This window comes from Phyllopteryx taeniolatus, chromosome 4 (assembly GCF_024500385.1).
Source record: "Phyllopteryx taeniolatus isolate TA_2022b chromosome 4, UOR_Ptae_1.2, whole genome shotgun sequence".
Classification (NCBI taxonomy): Eukaryota; Metazoa; Chordata; class Actinopteri; order Syngnathiformes; family Syngnathidae; genus Phyllopteryx; species Phyllopteryx taeniolatus.
In genome coordinates this window covers 6,633,777-6,649,246 of record NC_084505.1, presented here as the reverse complement: position 1 = coordinate 6,649,246, position 15,470 = coordinate 6,633,777, and the positions used below count along the sequence as shown (strand labels likewise).

At 41.5% G+C, this 15,470-nt stretch overlaps 2 protein-coding genes across 2 annotated transcripts; one reads left to right on the top strand and one right to left on the bottom strand.

Annotated features, from left to right (window-relative positions):
- The first annotated feature begins 2,220 nt into the window (after nucleotides 1–2,220).
- On the top strand, nucleotides 2,221–11,453 carry LOC133477449 (polycomb group RING finger protein 2-like). The gene is made up of 9 exons (XM_061772222.1): nucleotides 2,221–2,311; nucleotides 2,907–3,034; nucleotides 3,630–3,726; nucleotides 3,803–3,858; nucleotides 3,952–4,081; nucleotides 5,146–5,185; nucleotides 5,298–5,396; nucleotides 7,549–7,629; nucleotides 10,201–11,453. The coding sequence occupies exons 2-9, from the start codon at nucleotides 2,926–2,928 to the stop codon at nucleotides 10,576–10,578; spliced, it is 990 nt and encodes a 329-aa protein (XP_061628206.1). The 5' UTR covers nucleotides 2,221–2,311; nucleotides 2,907–2,925; the 3' UTR covers nucleotides 10,579–11,453.
- Nucleotides 11,454–11,553: 100 nt separating this feature from the next.
- Nucleotides 11,554–15,389, bottom strand: LOC133477451 (CDGSH iron-sulfur domain-containing protein 3, mitochondrial-like). Its single transcript, XM_061772224.1, has 3 exons — nucleotides 15,054–15,389; nucleotides 14,379–14,495; nucleotides 11,554–11,893 (listed from the first exon to the last, which is right to left on the bottom strand). The coding sequence occupies exons 1-3, from the start codon at nucleotides 15,144–15,146 to the stop codon at nucleotides 11,714–11,716; spliced, it is 390 nt and encodes a 129-aa protein (XP_061628208.1). The 5' UTR covers nucleotides 15,147–15,389; the 3' UTR covers nucleotides 11,554–11,713.
- Nucleotides 15,390–15,470: the final 81 nt, after the last annotated feature.

Here is a 15,470-nt window from a genome sequence, read left to right as displayed (position 1 = left end):
AATGGGAGACAGGTCTGGACTGCAGGCAGGCCAGTCTAGTACCCGCACTCTTTTACTACGAAGCCACGCTGTTGTAACACGTGCAGAATGTGGTTTGGCATTGTCTTGCTGAAATAAGCAGGGGCGTCCAAGAAAAAGACGTTACTTGGATGGCAGCATATGTTTCTCCAAAACCTGCATGCAGTGATTTCTCCAGATTTTCTGAACCTTTTGATGACATTATGGACCGTAGATGATGAAATCCCTAAATTCCTTGCAATTGTACGTTGAGGAACATTGGCCTTAAACTGTTACACTATTTTCTCACACACTTGTTAACAAAGAGGTGAACCTCGCCCCAATTTTGCTTGTGAATTACTGAGCAATTCAGGGAAGCTCCTTTTCTACCCAATCATGACACCCACCTGTTCCCAATTAGCCTGTTCACCTGTGGGATGTTCCACACAGGTGTTTGATGAGCATTCCTCAACTTTCTCGGTCTTTTTTTGCCACCTGTCCCAGCTTTTTTGGAACGTGCAGCCATAAAATTCTAAGTTAATGATTATTTGCTAAAAACAATAAGGTTTATCAGTTTGAACATTAAATATCTTGTCTTTGTAATTAATTCAATTAAATATAGGTTGAACAGGATTTGCAAATCATTGTATTCTGTTTTTCATCCATCCATCCATTTTCTGAGCCGCTTCTCCTCACTAGGGTCGCGGGCGTGCTGGAGCCTATCCCAGCTGTCATCGGGCAGGAGGCGGGGTACACCCTGAACTGGTTGCCAGCCAATCGCAGGGCACATACAAACAAACAACCATTCACACTCACAGTCATGCCTACGGGCAATTTAGAGTCTCCAATTAATGCATGTTTTTGGGATGTGGGAGGAAACCGGAGTGCCCGGAGAAAACCCACGCAGGCACGGGGAGAACATGCAAACTCCACACAAGCGGGGCCGGGATTGAACCCGGGTCCTCAGAACTGTGAGGCTGACGCTCTAACCAGTCGGCCACCGTATTTTGTTTTTATTTGTTTAACACAAAATCCCAATTTCATTGGAATTGGGGTTGTATATATTCATTCATTCATCTTCCGTACCGCTTATCGTCACCAGGGTCGCGGGCGTGCTGGAGCCTATCCCAGCTATCTTCAGGCAAGAGGCGGGGTACACCCTGAACTGGTCACCAGCCAGTCGCAGGGCATAAAACTAAACAAAACAAAAAAAACCTCACTAACATTCACACCAACGGGCAATTTAGAGTCTTCAATTAAGCTACCACACATGTTTTTGGTATTTGGGAGGAAACCGGAGTGACTGGAGAAAACCCACCCAGGCATGGGGAGAACAAACTCTACACAGGCAGGGCCGGGATTTGAACCCTGGTCCCCAGAACTGTGAGGCAGATGTGCTAAGCAGTCACCCACCATGCAACCATTTGCTAAAAGTTTTCCCCTCATTAATGTACACACAGCACCCCATATTGACAGTAAAAAAATGGAATTGTTGAATTTTTTGCAGATTTATTACATCGCACACAAAATTTTATCAAAAAAAGGAAAAAACAAAACATTAAATTGTTGTATGTTGATATACGGTAAGTACCTAATCATGATATTTAATCGCACTTTGCTGAATTGGTTGACTACAATTAAGACTGCATGAATTTGAGACCTTGCATTAAAAATTAGTAAAAGAATGTTTCATCATGACAATATTGCTATTAACTTTTGGTCAGTCTTTCTAAATTAGTATCAAATGCGAATGTAGATGTAATTTAGTTAAGTGTCACTAATGAATTGAATGGGAATGAATTAGAATGGGCACTGAAGGTTGTTGTTTTTTTTTTTTCTTTCCAAAGAAATTATTTCTCAGTTTGAGAAACATGTAAATAAGCAAGTAAGTACATTTTATTGATACTGTACGTACTATATGCTAGTGTGCAGTACATCAAATGTACTCGATTACTTCTCTTCTCACATAGCTCTTTTCACAGATGAGACTTAAGCGCCTTACGAGGCCTTACTCGAGAATCGCTAACAAATGTGTGTGCTTTTGTGACAGTAATAAAGCATGAAAAAGCCAATCAGAGGGGTTTCCACCGAAAGCGAGCGGCCCGCGCAGGTTGGCCGCGGAGTGGACAGCCCGTGTGCCCCGTCAACGAGGCGACAAAATAATATCACGTGATACAAAATGGGCAGTCCTCTGACGGGGCTGGGGGAAAAAAAAAAAAAAAAAAAAAAAGCCATTTTCTGGCGCTGCTGCAAATTGTATCCGAGTGCTACGAACCTCGCTGGGAGGAGAAGGAAGAGTCCGATGTCAAATCAGGTACGAATGAAGCTCGGCCAGCTGATTTTCGTGCGTGGCGGCGCATTCCCTCTGCACGGTGTCACATTTGGAGCCTCTCTTGTTCGCCTCCCCATACGAGCCCTGTCAGTGAATTTAAGATGGCTGCTTTGTGCACCAGTGGGCTTTTCTGAGGCTCTGCACCCTCTTAGTGTCGGCGCTTTTTTTTTTTGTGGTTTGTTTTGGTTTTTGAATCCCCCACACCCCCCCCTCCCGACGTGTTCCGTCGTGGCGCTCGCTCGAACGGCGGAGCTGTGCACAAATGGACTCCCTCTTTGTTGGTGCTCCGGCCCGACGGCGAAGCTGATGCCCTAAGAGGAGGCCACACTGGAGCTATTCAGTAGTCGGCTGCCTGCACGGGCTGCACGCCTCGCTGTGACAAAGCTTCGTTTATCGCTCCAATGTCTTTGCCGTCATTTGGACGGCCATCGGCTCTCTTTGTTGCGGCTCGTCTGTCCCAAGGACTGACTGCAGACGGACAATTCAGTTTCATTAAGCGCGAGAACCTTGATGTACCCTACCTGTGATTTAAAACAACAACAACAATGCCGTGTTTTGTTTTTTTCCCCTCTTGCAGATCAACCCACATAGACAAAATGCAGCCCAATAAGATTAAAATCACAGATCTGAATTCACATCTGACTTGTCCACTGTGCGCCGGTTACTTGGTTGATGCCACGACCATTGTAGAATGCCTCCACTCCTGTAAGTACAATCCCCTATTGACCTCTATGTTACTAGTCGATGACCAAGTCAAGTTTATTTGACCGCAATGTACCCCACTGGGCATCCTGCAATTATTCGTGATGCCGCATACCGAGAGTATAAACTGTTCCACAAAAGAGTCAGGTTAGAATAATAAGCTCATTGTCTTTCAAACTATATTGAATGGCTGAAAGAAAAAGTTGGCTCATTTTTGTCCCACGTTGAGGCCTCACGTACTGTTACAAACACATCAAAATCCAAATAATTGTGAGTTGAGTTTTCTGTTGCAAGGTTACGAACGCAATGAACGCGGTTGAGCAGCGGCGTAACACCATCGCACGGCAGAAGAACGCACGCTCACTTATGGCTGTCCTTGCTGGTTTTCCATTTGATTGTTTTACATTTCTGGCCTAGAAGTGTTTTTCAGGCAATTATTTACTGCTGCGTTCAGATAGGTTATTGACAGACTCCGGCACATTCCGACTTGCGAAACTAGTTCAGGGACCAAAGCTGCCATAGAAACGGTACCTAGTGTCGTAAAACAAAAAACAGTTTTATTTAATAGTGATTGCCTGTGTTGTGTCCCTCTGTGTAGTTTGTAAAACATGCATCGTTGCCTTTTTGGAGACAAACAAGTTCTGCCCTCGATGTGACGTCCAGGTTCACAAGACATGTCCACAGCTCAGCATCAGGTAAGCAAGCATGGATCACATTTACTATCATTCATTCATTAACATTTGTTACTCCAAATTTTGTTTTTCCATTTAGAGCGGACAAAACTCTACAAGACATAGTATATAAGCTCGTTCCGGGGTTATTCAAAGGTAAGACCGCCCTTATTTTCATGTCACAAAGCACCTTTGTAACAGAAAACGCCTTCATGTCATTGCTCAAGCTTGTTGTTATCGACTTCACAGATGAGATGAAACGGAGGAGAGATTTCTACTCAGAGAATCGTGTTCTGGAACCAGGGGAAGTGGTGGAGACGTTTAACATTGCCGAAGATGAAATCATCAGTCTGTCGATACAGTTCTATGAGAGAAACAAGTTAGTGCAGCTTTTGTTTTTTTGTTTTCTTTCAAAATGAAGTTAAAGATGACAAAATATTATTGACACATTTTATTTGGCCTATTATTGAATTCAAATCAAGACCATTCAATTGAAAAAATACCTGGCCTGTGTGTAAGGTACCGATGCGGGATGGGGGGGTGGGGGTTAAGTCGACCCGTACCATCTTTCGAGGTTATCAGTGGTGGGATCTGTGTGTAAGGTAGTGTGAAGTAACCCCCCCACCCCCGGACTGGCTCGAGGGATGTGGCACGTCACCTGTCTGACGAGGAAGGAGCCCGAGCCTTTGTGTGAGGTTGAGAGGTTTCAACTCGATTAAGTTGGACTCACCTCGAGGCACAGTTTGGACTCCAGAACTCTTCCTCTCGAGAGGGGTTGGACTGTCTTCTACTCTGGAAAGGCTCTGGATGTTGTGGGGCTGTTGAGGTTGACACACCTCTGGAACATCGCATGTGGACATCAGGGACAGTGCCTCTGGATTGGCAGACCATGGTAGTGGTCCCCTTTTTGTTTGGCGCTGATGATAGTGGCTCCGCGGATGCTGGGATGTTCACGTCATTTCATGACGTGTATTCATATTGTTTGGTTTAGCGTAAGGAAAGCTGTCATCTTTCATCTTTGCTCCACTTACGGCTCACTGAGATTTAGTTAAGCGTAGAACAGGCTTAAATCCAGTTGAAAATGTATGGGCATCAGCCTATCAGACATATTTGAAAGGAACAATACCAAGTGGCGATATTATAGGATTGATGAGTGTATTGTACTTTTTTAATATTCCCCCTAACAGATTTTATTTATTTGAATTTATTTAACCAGGAAAGCCTTATTGAGATTAAAAATCTCCCTTACAAGAATGTCCTGGCCAACACTGCAATTCCAAATACAAAACAATGACCACCCCCCAAAAAAAATGTCATTGAATTGTATATGGTGTGGTTTACATGTTTTTTCTAAAATGTTTTGTTTACCTTCTGTAGCCATGGTAAGGTGCTAGTAGTTCAACATTCACACTATACCCTCTGATTTTCTGTATTTGCCTGCAGAACTAATGAGAGGCAGCGTGCAGAGGTGGATGGAGACAAGGTAAAACCTGGTTTGACTTTATAGAGATAAGGATTAGTGAAGTCAGAGCCAAAATCCCGTCTTGATGTTGTTTTTTTATGGTCCTCACCCTGGATTTGTGCTTTGTTCTCAGGCCAACGGTAAACGCTTCCTGCAGTGCCCTGCAGCCATGTCCGTCATGCACTTAGCAAAGTTCCTCAGAAGTAAGATGGATATACCCAGCAACTATAGGGTAATCACACACATAACATACAACCACGTGATGAATAATGTATCCAATGCTGCTAATCCCTCCTGTCAAATCATAAAACATAGATTTGAAACTAAAGAGTAATCTGGGAAAAAAAAGGCCTGATTATGACTTGAGAGCAATATCCTTTTCAATGTATGATTGAAAAATACAGCGCTACATGTATCCACCTCAGTAACCTTGAAACATACGGTGGCCTACGCGAAGCATCTGTATTTCATCGTCTGTTCTGATACACCTGTAAATTTGGAATAATGCCTGATCAACTGGAGCGGAATGCCTGAAGGTATCATTTTCAGTACTGTTAAACAATGCATAAGCACTTCCTTGCTGTATGGATGTGATGTATTATGGAGCACTAGAGGTCAGTCTGCATTGGTGGAAAAGACAGATTAGCAGAAAGCTAATTTATCTCCCTTGTCAAGTGGGCTGTCCTGTCTCCTAAAATCACCTTTACTCTGTTACCTGAATATAAGTTTGCTTTAATTATTAAAAATGGCTGTGCCATATCATATTAGCTATGTCTGTAACCTTTCCATCACATGAACTTGCCAATTCATAGGAAATGTCTATGGGGCAACTCAACTGTATAGAGTAGTGCGCAGCATTAGTACACACAAAACTAGTAAAAATGTATAATCCAGACAAATTTTGTTGGTTAACACATTACTATGCCCAACAGTTTTTCCAATTCCATGTTTTTCCAGGATTTTTCATGGAACTATGGCGTTTTCAAATAAAAAATTAAATCTACATCTACATCACTATACCAGAGCTGCCAAATGTTACGGAACGTCCGTATTTTGTTACAGAAATCACTGAACGTTGACTCGTTACGGCCGTAACATTGATTTTCCCGGGGGGAAAAAATAATCCAGCGTCTGACATTACCGGCGCGTCCACATTGAACAGCTACTTGCCGCACGCTATTTTATTAAGCCCAGCCGGGGAGGCGAAAGTTCTCTTTGTGTCCGGTGTCAATGCATTGTAAATCACTGATTTGCTAAGCTATTGTTGTGCAGGTGCAAAACATCGGAATAAGTGATTTTGTGAAACAACACACTCAACATAGGTCTGTCTGGAACCTCGTTTTGGTGGCGGGTAACTCAACTTTGAGCAACAAAATAACAGCCCAATTAATAAATATAAAATAATACACCTCTACACAGGACCCCGCGTCTGAACTGGAAATTCATTAGTATGTCATTGCACACGTCACTTCAGAATGTGGGCAGGTTAAAAGTATCTTCTTCTTATTATTATATATTTGTAATATATGATAACCTTTATTAGTCCCACAATGGGGAAATTTGCATCGTTTCAGTAGCAATTGTCGATATATAATATAATTGTCCATATAAATATAAATATGTAATATGAATAGCATGCAAGACGTACCGGCAATTACATTTGTTCTTTTTACATGTACTACTTGTACGCGTAGAAGTACATTGCACAAAATAGAAACCAAAACATCTGTCCCGACGTAAACTATCCAATTCAGTCTATCAGCAATGTTCTTTGTTTGTTTGCAAAATAGAGTGCTGAGTTTTAATCTTGATGTTTGAGAGCAGATTAATGTACTGAAATAGACTTGCTGTTTTTTTTTTTTTTTTTTTTTTTTTTTTTTAAACTATGGTTGAAAACAGAATTGCCAAAGTTGAATTTATCCATAGAGATAGATATTTTGGATAATGGAATGTCGAAATCTCAGATATTGGTACTTTGATTCAGGCTGCAACTGCGTCCACTATTACAAGGTGGACGCAATAAAACATGAAAATGAGAACTATTGAAGCCGTAATTTCTTATAACGATTTTGATCATGAGTGTCGCATGGACATTTTCTTGACAACATATTGAAAATATGCAAATTCAGACAAATTTGGACAAATTGTTCTGGTAGTGAATTTTTATAGGTTGGCAGCTCTGCTACACCTGCATTTACTACTAACAAATAATGTAGCTGTCAAAATTCATAGGATAAGTCAACAATAATATGCATCTACTGTACAATAGTAGGTGATTAAAATTCTAATGAATGCTGTATAACTGCTGCACAACTTTTTAATTGAGTGACCTTAATATTGTGCAATGGTCGGGAGCTTATGTTGCATAACGTGTTTGTTTACAGGTAGAGGTGTTGTATGGCGATGAACCTCTAAAAGACTACTACACACTAATGGATATTGCCTACTTCTATGAGTGGAGACGGGTGAGTGAGTGGCAGCGCTCATTATACTTTGCATTTTATTGACTGAGTTAGATGTGCACCAGCTGGTATAAAAAAAAAAAAAAATGCTTATTCAACAGAGCTAACAAGAGGTGGTCTGGGTATTTTGACCTTTCCTCAGTAAATTAAAAAGAATGTACAGTGGAACCTTGATAAAACGGACCCCGATATAACTGCTATCGAATAAAACGGACCTTTGGAACTGCACAGTGTGACCAAAAATACTGTCCATTTGTCACTTAAACTGCAGTTGACAAAGTCTGTCAGTTCCAGAATTGTTGCTGTTGTTTACTGGAGCTGTGGTGCGGAGACTGCCAGACATGTGTTTCCAAGTCATAGATCACCAATGACGAGATCCAATTAACAAGACGTGCCTGTGTTGTGGCCATGTTGAATGTGGCAACATTTCCACATGGCTGCCATGATGGTTATGGGTATAGTTATTAGAATAGCATATGTAGCTAGCATAGTGCTCTGCTCCGCAGAGAGAGCTCACGTCTAGCTGTGGTGTTAACGCAAAGAGGAATATAAGACACAAGTCTCTGGAGTCTGACACCTTCTTTTTAGTACAGTCAAAAGTTTATTTTTTATTTTTTGGTGAAGTCGTTAATGTGTGACAACGGAGTTGGAACTAGGGAGTACTTATTCGTCAGGGCTCACGAACGCAACTTCCCTATGACAAGTATGTCAACAATGTCTCCATAAAGCACACTAGCGGTAAGTTTGGATACATTTTGAAACTTTTCAAACATTTTCAAGCTTTTTTCTATTTCTTTACAATAACTGTGTACTGTACTAGGCGTTTTAGGCCATGAAAAAAAAAGTACAAAACTATTTTGTACTGTACAGGAATATGGGTGCATATGGTCACAAAAACAAAAGAAAAAGCTTCAATGTACCGGAGAATGGGCTATAACCGATGCTCCCCCCAACCCCCGCCCCTATTTGTCCATTCCATCGAGGTTCCACTGTACTGTCAGGAAAATAAGTAATTGTGAAATGGCACAGTGTGATTCGCATTTACACGTCAAGGTTCACCTTAAATTGGAATTTCAGCCATTTTTTTTTAAGCAGCCATCCATTCCAGGCTCAAAGTAACTTGCCATTTGACAATAACTTTCATGTTGTGTAATTGTTATGTGGTAGCTGGTCATTGGAGCGCTTGGTATAGAGTTTAAGTGGTGTTGATGTACATGAAGGCCACTATTGTGGCAGTAAAATTACAAGCAAAATGTTAAGGACCAATTCACTATTTCTCTTCCCCCAATTTATTTAATTTTTTTTAAATTAATGTACCTGTATGCATCTAGCCATCCTTTTCCAATACCGGTCTTACTCCACTCATTCGCAGGGCATACTGTATAGACAAAAAAACCTTCACACTCACATTTAAACCTATGGGCAATTTACTCGGAGAAAACCTACACAAGCATGGGGAGAACACGCAAACTCAACACAGGCTGAGATTCAAAGAGAACCTCAAGCAGACATGCTAAACACAAATTCCACCGTGCTGGCCTATTTATTACAAATTACAGTTTTAAAATTGCTTTATTCCTTGCCCATGACAGCGGTGAGTTTCCCCCCCCCCCCCAAGGTAAGCATCCATCCAATTTTCTGTACCGCTTATCTTCACAAGGGTCGCGGGCGTGCTGGAGCCTATCGCAGCTATCTTCAGGCGAGAGGCGGTGTACACCCTTAAGTGGTCGCCAGTCAAACACAGGGCACATATAAACAAACAACCACTCGCACTCACATTCACACCTACGGGCAATTTAGAGTCTTCAATTAATCTACCATGCACGTTTTTGGGATGTGGGAGGAAATTACCTGGGAGAAAACCCACACAGGCACAGGGAGAACATGCAAACTCCACACAGGCGGGGCCGGGATTTGAAACCCAGTCCTCAGAACTGTGCGGCAGATGTGCTAACTAGTCGTACTCCGTGCCGCTTCAAGGTAACTGGGTTGCAGGAAAAAACGGTTGCGACATGACCTCAAATGTAAAAATGCAGTATATTGGGTGAGTATATGTTAAAGTCTCTGGTTAGCTATTACTCCTAAAAACTGAAGAGGAAGTAAATTGTAGGATTCTCCCCCCCCCCCCCAAACCCCATGCAAAAAGTCAGAGTTGCAGTGTATAGTGCTACATTTCAAGATAGTGGGAATTTAAATTCAATGGAATACAGCTTTTTAACTCACAAGACCATGCAAATGTCAACTTCGCTTAGATGGTTTTGCTCTGACAGCACACAAGAAAGGTGAATACTAATCAAGTTAATTTTTTTATTGGTTATACAAGAAATACTGCAATTTATCATAAAATGTCTTACATGGAAATTAATATGTAGGTTTTTGATTTAAGCTATTTGAAAAATGTTAAATAAATAGGCAACATTCAAACAGTCTTTTAACAAACTTAAAAAAAAAAAAAACTTTTGTTTTTGTACAACTAGAAATCTTTTCATTGGAACGCTTTAGTTCCAAGTGCCATATTTCCTACCTCCCAGAATTCCTGAATGGAGCAAACGTATGTTGTGTACCTGTGTGCAGACGGGACCCATTCCCCTGCAGTACCTGGTCAAACCCACAAGGAAGCGTAGGAGGCCATCCCAGTCTGCAGTCCAGGGCCACTCTGATGGTGTCAACACCAGCCCGACCTCAGAGAGCGACTCACAAAGCGACAAAGTCCACAGTCCGGCTTCGGCCCAGATACCCCGAGCCTCCACACAATCCAGCCCTGCGCCTCACCTTTCTCCCGCCATCCAGAACTCCAATGGTACCACTGTGCCCAACAACACTCAGCGACACGTGCTCTCCTCCAAACAGGGAGCCTCCGCTCGGAAGGTGACCGTCAACGGCACAAGCTCGGCACCCTGCAAAGAGGAGGCCAGGGGAGTGGAAAAAAGCGGTTTGCCTCCTACGACCTAATATCTGTGCATAACAACAGGGAGGACAGTGTTTGGATTGCTCCCTTCTTTCGACAGAGCAAAAATACTAACTGGAGCCTTCTTTTGGACTTAAGAGACAGTTTTCATATTTCACCATGACAGACTGAAGTGTGCAGCCAAATGTGTGTGAGTGTGTGTGTGCGCTAGACCAGAACAGTGCACACATACGAACTGTACAGTATGTATCGAGCGTGAGCATGTGTGCGTACATATGTATAAACTTATCTTTTATACAAGACGTAATCATTTTGTATTGTATATGCAGTGGTTGTTTCATTTCCACCGTTCAATTCGTACTTTATCTTCTGTAAAATTTAAATGCAGGAGCGCGTTGCAGTGATAGTGAAAATCACTGCAACATTTCCATACAACAGGTAAGAGCAATTCTTGCCTTGTCATTTAATAACTGCTGTAGAAGGGCCCAGTATAAGCAAGGACTCATCCGGTAACACACGTTCATGACAAAAACTGTCGATGCACTTTCCATTTTTCTGACCACAGTTAAAACCAACAAGTATTTGCCACCATGAGACGCTTTCACACTTTTCTAAGCACTCGCCTGTGTGTGTGTGTGTGTCAGACAACTGTACTTTTGTCGTAAATGTCTGTAAGAACTCAAAAGGGATTTGAATACACGGCCATGTATGGTGTTTCATAAAATTCAGCATTCCTCGTTTCCGTTCCAACAAAAAAAAAAAACAATGCTTTAAAAAAAATAAAATCAGCCATGTGCATGCTTTAGGTCAATAAAATGTTTACTTTCTAGGTTTTTTGAACAAAGTGTCCCAATTAATCATTTCCTGAGAACATCAGGAGGTTGTGAAGCATACTGTGAAATAAAGTTCAATGCTGGCAGTTTTTTTAAAGACATTTATTATACATGATTTATCGAAAGAACAGTGATAAGCTTCCAATAAGAAACCACTTATTTTGTCAACTGTTCTATCACACTCAATAACAAAAATTTCGTAGAGGCGTGTCAACTTACGGGATTCAAACAGTTGAAACACTAGTGGGTACAGTGTTCTGCCTTTACAACCACAGGCCATAGTTGTTCTAAAGCTCCAGTGAAGTTAGATACGTCGCCCTTTTCGAAGCGAGACACGTTTTAACTGTCAGTTCTGCTCATGCAGCGGGGCAGATGTGATGAAGTCCTGCTTGTGCGTGCCATCACAGTATGGAGGGTTGTTTGTGTATTTGCAGCCACACAACCAAACTGTAGCATCTTTCTCTGGGACGAAGCGTAATGGGGACAGGCCCTGGGCTTTGGTCTTGTGTGCTCCATCACAGAAAGGCTGAAATAATCATAAATAACCCAATGTGCTATACACCACAATTCCAATGAAGATGGGATGTGTAAAACAAAAATAATGCTTTGCAAATCCTTTTTAACCTATATTCAATTGAATACACTGCAAAGACATTTAATGTCCAAAGTGATGAAAGTTTTGTGTGTGTGTGTAAATATTCTATCATTTTGAATTTGATGCCTGCAACATGTTCCAAAAAAAAAGCTGGGACAAGAGGCAACAAAATACTGGAAAAGTGGAGGAATGATTAAAAAAAATTAAGATTCTTGAGAACATTCCACAGGTTAATTGGAAACAGGTGAGTGTATTGATTGGGTATAAAAAGGAGCATCCCCAATCGGCTCAGTTGTTCACAAGCAAGGATTGGGCGAGGTTCACCACTATGTTAACTGCGTGAGAAAATAGTACAAACAGTTTAAGGATATTTCTCAATGTAAAATTGGAACGAATTTAGGGATTTCATCATCTACGGTCCATAATATCAAAAGATTCAGAAAATCTGGAGAAATCTCTGCATATAAGCGGCAACCCGAAAACCAACATTGAATGCCCGTGCATGACCTTCGATCCCTCAGGCATCAATGTAAAAAGGATATCCCCACTTGGGCTGAGGAACACTTCAGAAAACCATAGTCAGTTAACACAATTTGTCGCTACATCTACAAATGTAAGTTAAAACTTGACCAAGCCAAGCAAAAGCCACATACAGTATCAATAACATGCAGAAACGCTGCCAGCTTCTCTGGGCCCGAGCGCACCTGAGATGGACTGACATAAAGTGGAAAAGTGTGGTGTGGTCTGACGAGTCCACATTTAAAATTGTTTTTGGAAATCATAGACGTTGTCTCCTCCGGGCCAAAGAGGAAAAGGACCATCCGGATTGTTATCAGCACAAAGTTCAAAAGCCAGCATCTATAATGGTATGGGTAACTTGCACATCAGTGAAGGCACCAATAATGGTGAAAGGTACATTGAGCTTTTGGGGCAACAAATGCTGCCATCCAAGCAATGTCTTTTCAGGGATGTCCCTGTTTATTTCAGCAAGACAACGCCAAGCCACATCTGCATATGGTATAACAGTGTGGCTTTGTAGCAAAAGAGTGCGAGTACGAGATTGGCCTGCCAGTAGTCCAGACCTGTCTTCCATTGAAAATGCGTGGTACATTAAGAAGCACAAAATAAGACAACGGCGACCCTGGGCTGTTGAGCAACTTAAGTTGTACATCAAGCAAGAATGAAAAAGAATTCCACCTACAAAGCTTCAACAATTAGTGTTCTCGGTTCTCAAATGCTTAATGAGTGTTGTTTAGAAAAGGTTATGTAACACAATGGTAAACATGACCCTGTCCCAGCTTTTTTAAAACCTGTTGCAAACATCAAATTCAAAATGATGAATTGGCAAAAAAAAAACAATAAGTCTGAACATTAAAAATATTTGTAGTATATTCAATTTAATATAGGTTGAAAAGAATTGGCAAAACTGTGTTTTTTGTTTTCATTTACATAACATACCCAATTAATTGGAAATGGGGTTTGTACTTCACACCCACTACCGTTGGTTAAAGTGAGCAACTTAAAGTGCAACCAAACCAACCCAAGAAATGTCTTGTACAATTGACACATCACAGAAAAGAGTCTTGTTAATAAAAAATAAATCGCAAAGTATGCGAAATCAGGCTTCAAAATGGTCAAGAATCGAGACATTCTCGTGTCTGTGTATCACTGAGCGCTCTGAAAATCCCCGGACCTTTCAGCTGTCAATCAAATACACTACTTACTTCTCTCGCAGCTCCTTTCCAGCGACAGACGCACACACGCACAGCTTTCACAGGCTGCACAGAGGCAGCATCTGAGGCGGCATTATGACTAAAAGCCACCCCGACAGGACAATTTTCCCTCCTTTGAAATTTAGCACGATAATGCACTTCTGTAGCCGTCGAAGGGTGCACCATAAGCGGCGAGACTCGTACTGGTCCCTGTGGATGAATTTATAAATATCGATGCCTCTGATACCAGCTCTTTATGTTTTAAAAAAAAACAAATTGATTCTCTCGAGTGACCCAGTTTTATAAAACTGTGCTGGAGCCTATCAAAGCCGACTTGGGGTGAAAGGCGGACTACACCCTGAAGTGGCCACCAGTCAGTCGCAGGGAACAAAAAAGACACAGACAAACATTCGCACTCACATTCACACCGTCACTGAGTGGGAACTGAATCCACGCTGCCGGTACCGAAGTTAGGCGAATGCACCACTACGCCAGATCAGTGACCATCTACAATAATCATAGTATAAATTAAAACAATACCTCTCAGATGGGGACAAAGCTCAGCAGTATTGTTTTTGCAAAGAATTTCATTTTATTATCTTGTCTTCTCCACGAGCCATAATAGCATTACAATTGTACATGTACCCAATGAATAATGCAAAGAGAGTGTAGAGTACATGTATTGTGGTTATATATAGCTTTACCTGTTTTTTGCTGTGCCCACAAGTGCACCACGAATAACACTTTCCACCAACAAGGTCCACTTTGAAAGGTTTCTTAGAGGGGATGACCGGTTCAGGAGGCATTGTCGAGAGATGGACCTGATGACAGTTGTACACACTTCTTTTATTGACAACCCTTTTAAAACACACTCATCCATCTCATTTCTATCCAGTTTGTTCTCATTAGGGTCACGCGTGAGCTGGACCCTATCCCTGCTGACTTTGGACGGGGAAAATGCCGACGTCATCACCGAGGCCCAGCTTGCTGGCCTTGTGAGGCCAAATTTAAAATCTCAAGCAATACATGTTATTTGCATTTGAATGTGTTTAACAATATAACTTTGTATATTGAAAATTGTATATTGAAAAAAAAAAACAACAACAATGAATCACTGCTGATTGCTGAATGATATTTAGTTGTTCTATTGTCCATGCATGCATTCTCACTGGGCTCTCTGGGGCACTTGAATGCAACACTATAATTCATGTGTTGATTAAGGATCATTAAAAAAAGAAAAAAAGGGTACAACTTCAAAGAGTGCCGCTTGAAACGACGTCAGAAGTCAAAATATTTACGTCGTCTTGCCTACTGTACGTCGAGAAAACGCAATTAGTTTAAGTAACGCAGGGATAACATAAGGGCAGAGTTTAGTTTACCTTGGATTGCATAGTTGTCATCCGAGATTGTTTCAAAATGGAAGTAATCCAGAGGTGATGTAATTTGGCCACCAGGCTGCTCATTTTGTCCATTGAAATCTTGCCACAGCAAGTCAAAATCTTTTCCTTTCGCTCAATCTACGCCGTTGCCAAGACTCAACCTGAAATGAAAACAGCTGCTTCTCTGTCTGAGCCGCTCAACACAGTGACATCAACATGGAAAAAAAAATACATAGGCAAAAAAAATAAAAAATAAAAATAAAAATGACACAGGAACTTGGACTCGCTTGCGATCAGCTGTGTCAACTTGACCAAGCTGCAAGGGACGAATGGGTCGCTTATAGGCTTACGTCAAAATCAAGCGTCAAAACAACCAGCCAATCGGAAGGCAGAATGTAATATGTTCCGGAGTGGAAC

Bases quoted from the DNA above. Each gene is read 5' to 3' on its own strand.
- LOC133477449 (XM_061772222.1), top strand. From the start codon at position 2,926: ATGCAGCCCAATAAGATTAAAATCACAGATCTGAATTCACATCTGACT. The intron at 3,859-3,951 runs GTAAGACCGCCC...TCGACTTCACAG, and splicing joins CGTTCCGGGGTTATTCAAAG to ATGAGATGAAACGGAGGAGA. The intron at 5,397-7,548 runs GTAATCACACAC...GTTTGTTTACAG, and splicing joins ATATACCCAGCAACTATAGG to GTAGAGGTGTTGTATGGCGA.
- LOC133477451 (XM_061772224.1), bottom strand. From the start codon at position 15,146: ATGGACAAAATGAGCAGCCTGGTGGCCAAATTACATCACCTCTGGATT. The intron at 14,496-15,053 runs GTAAACTAAACT...AACTGTCATCAG, and splicing joins TGACAACTATGCAATCCAAG to GTCCATCTCTCGACAATGCC. The intron at 11,894-14,378 runs GTAAAGCTATAT...TGATTATTTCAG, and splicing joins GTGGGCACAGCAAAAAACAG to CCTTTCTGTGATGGAGCACA.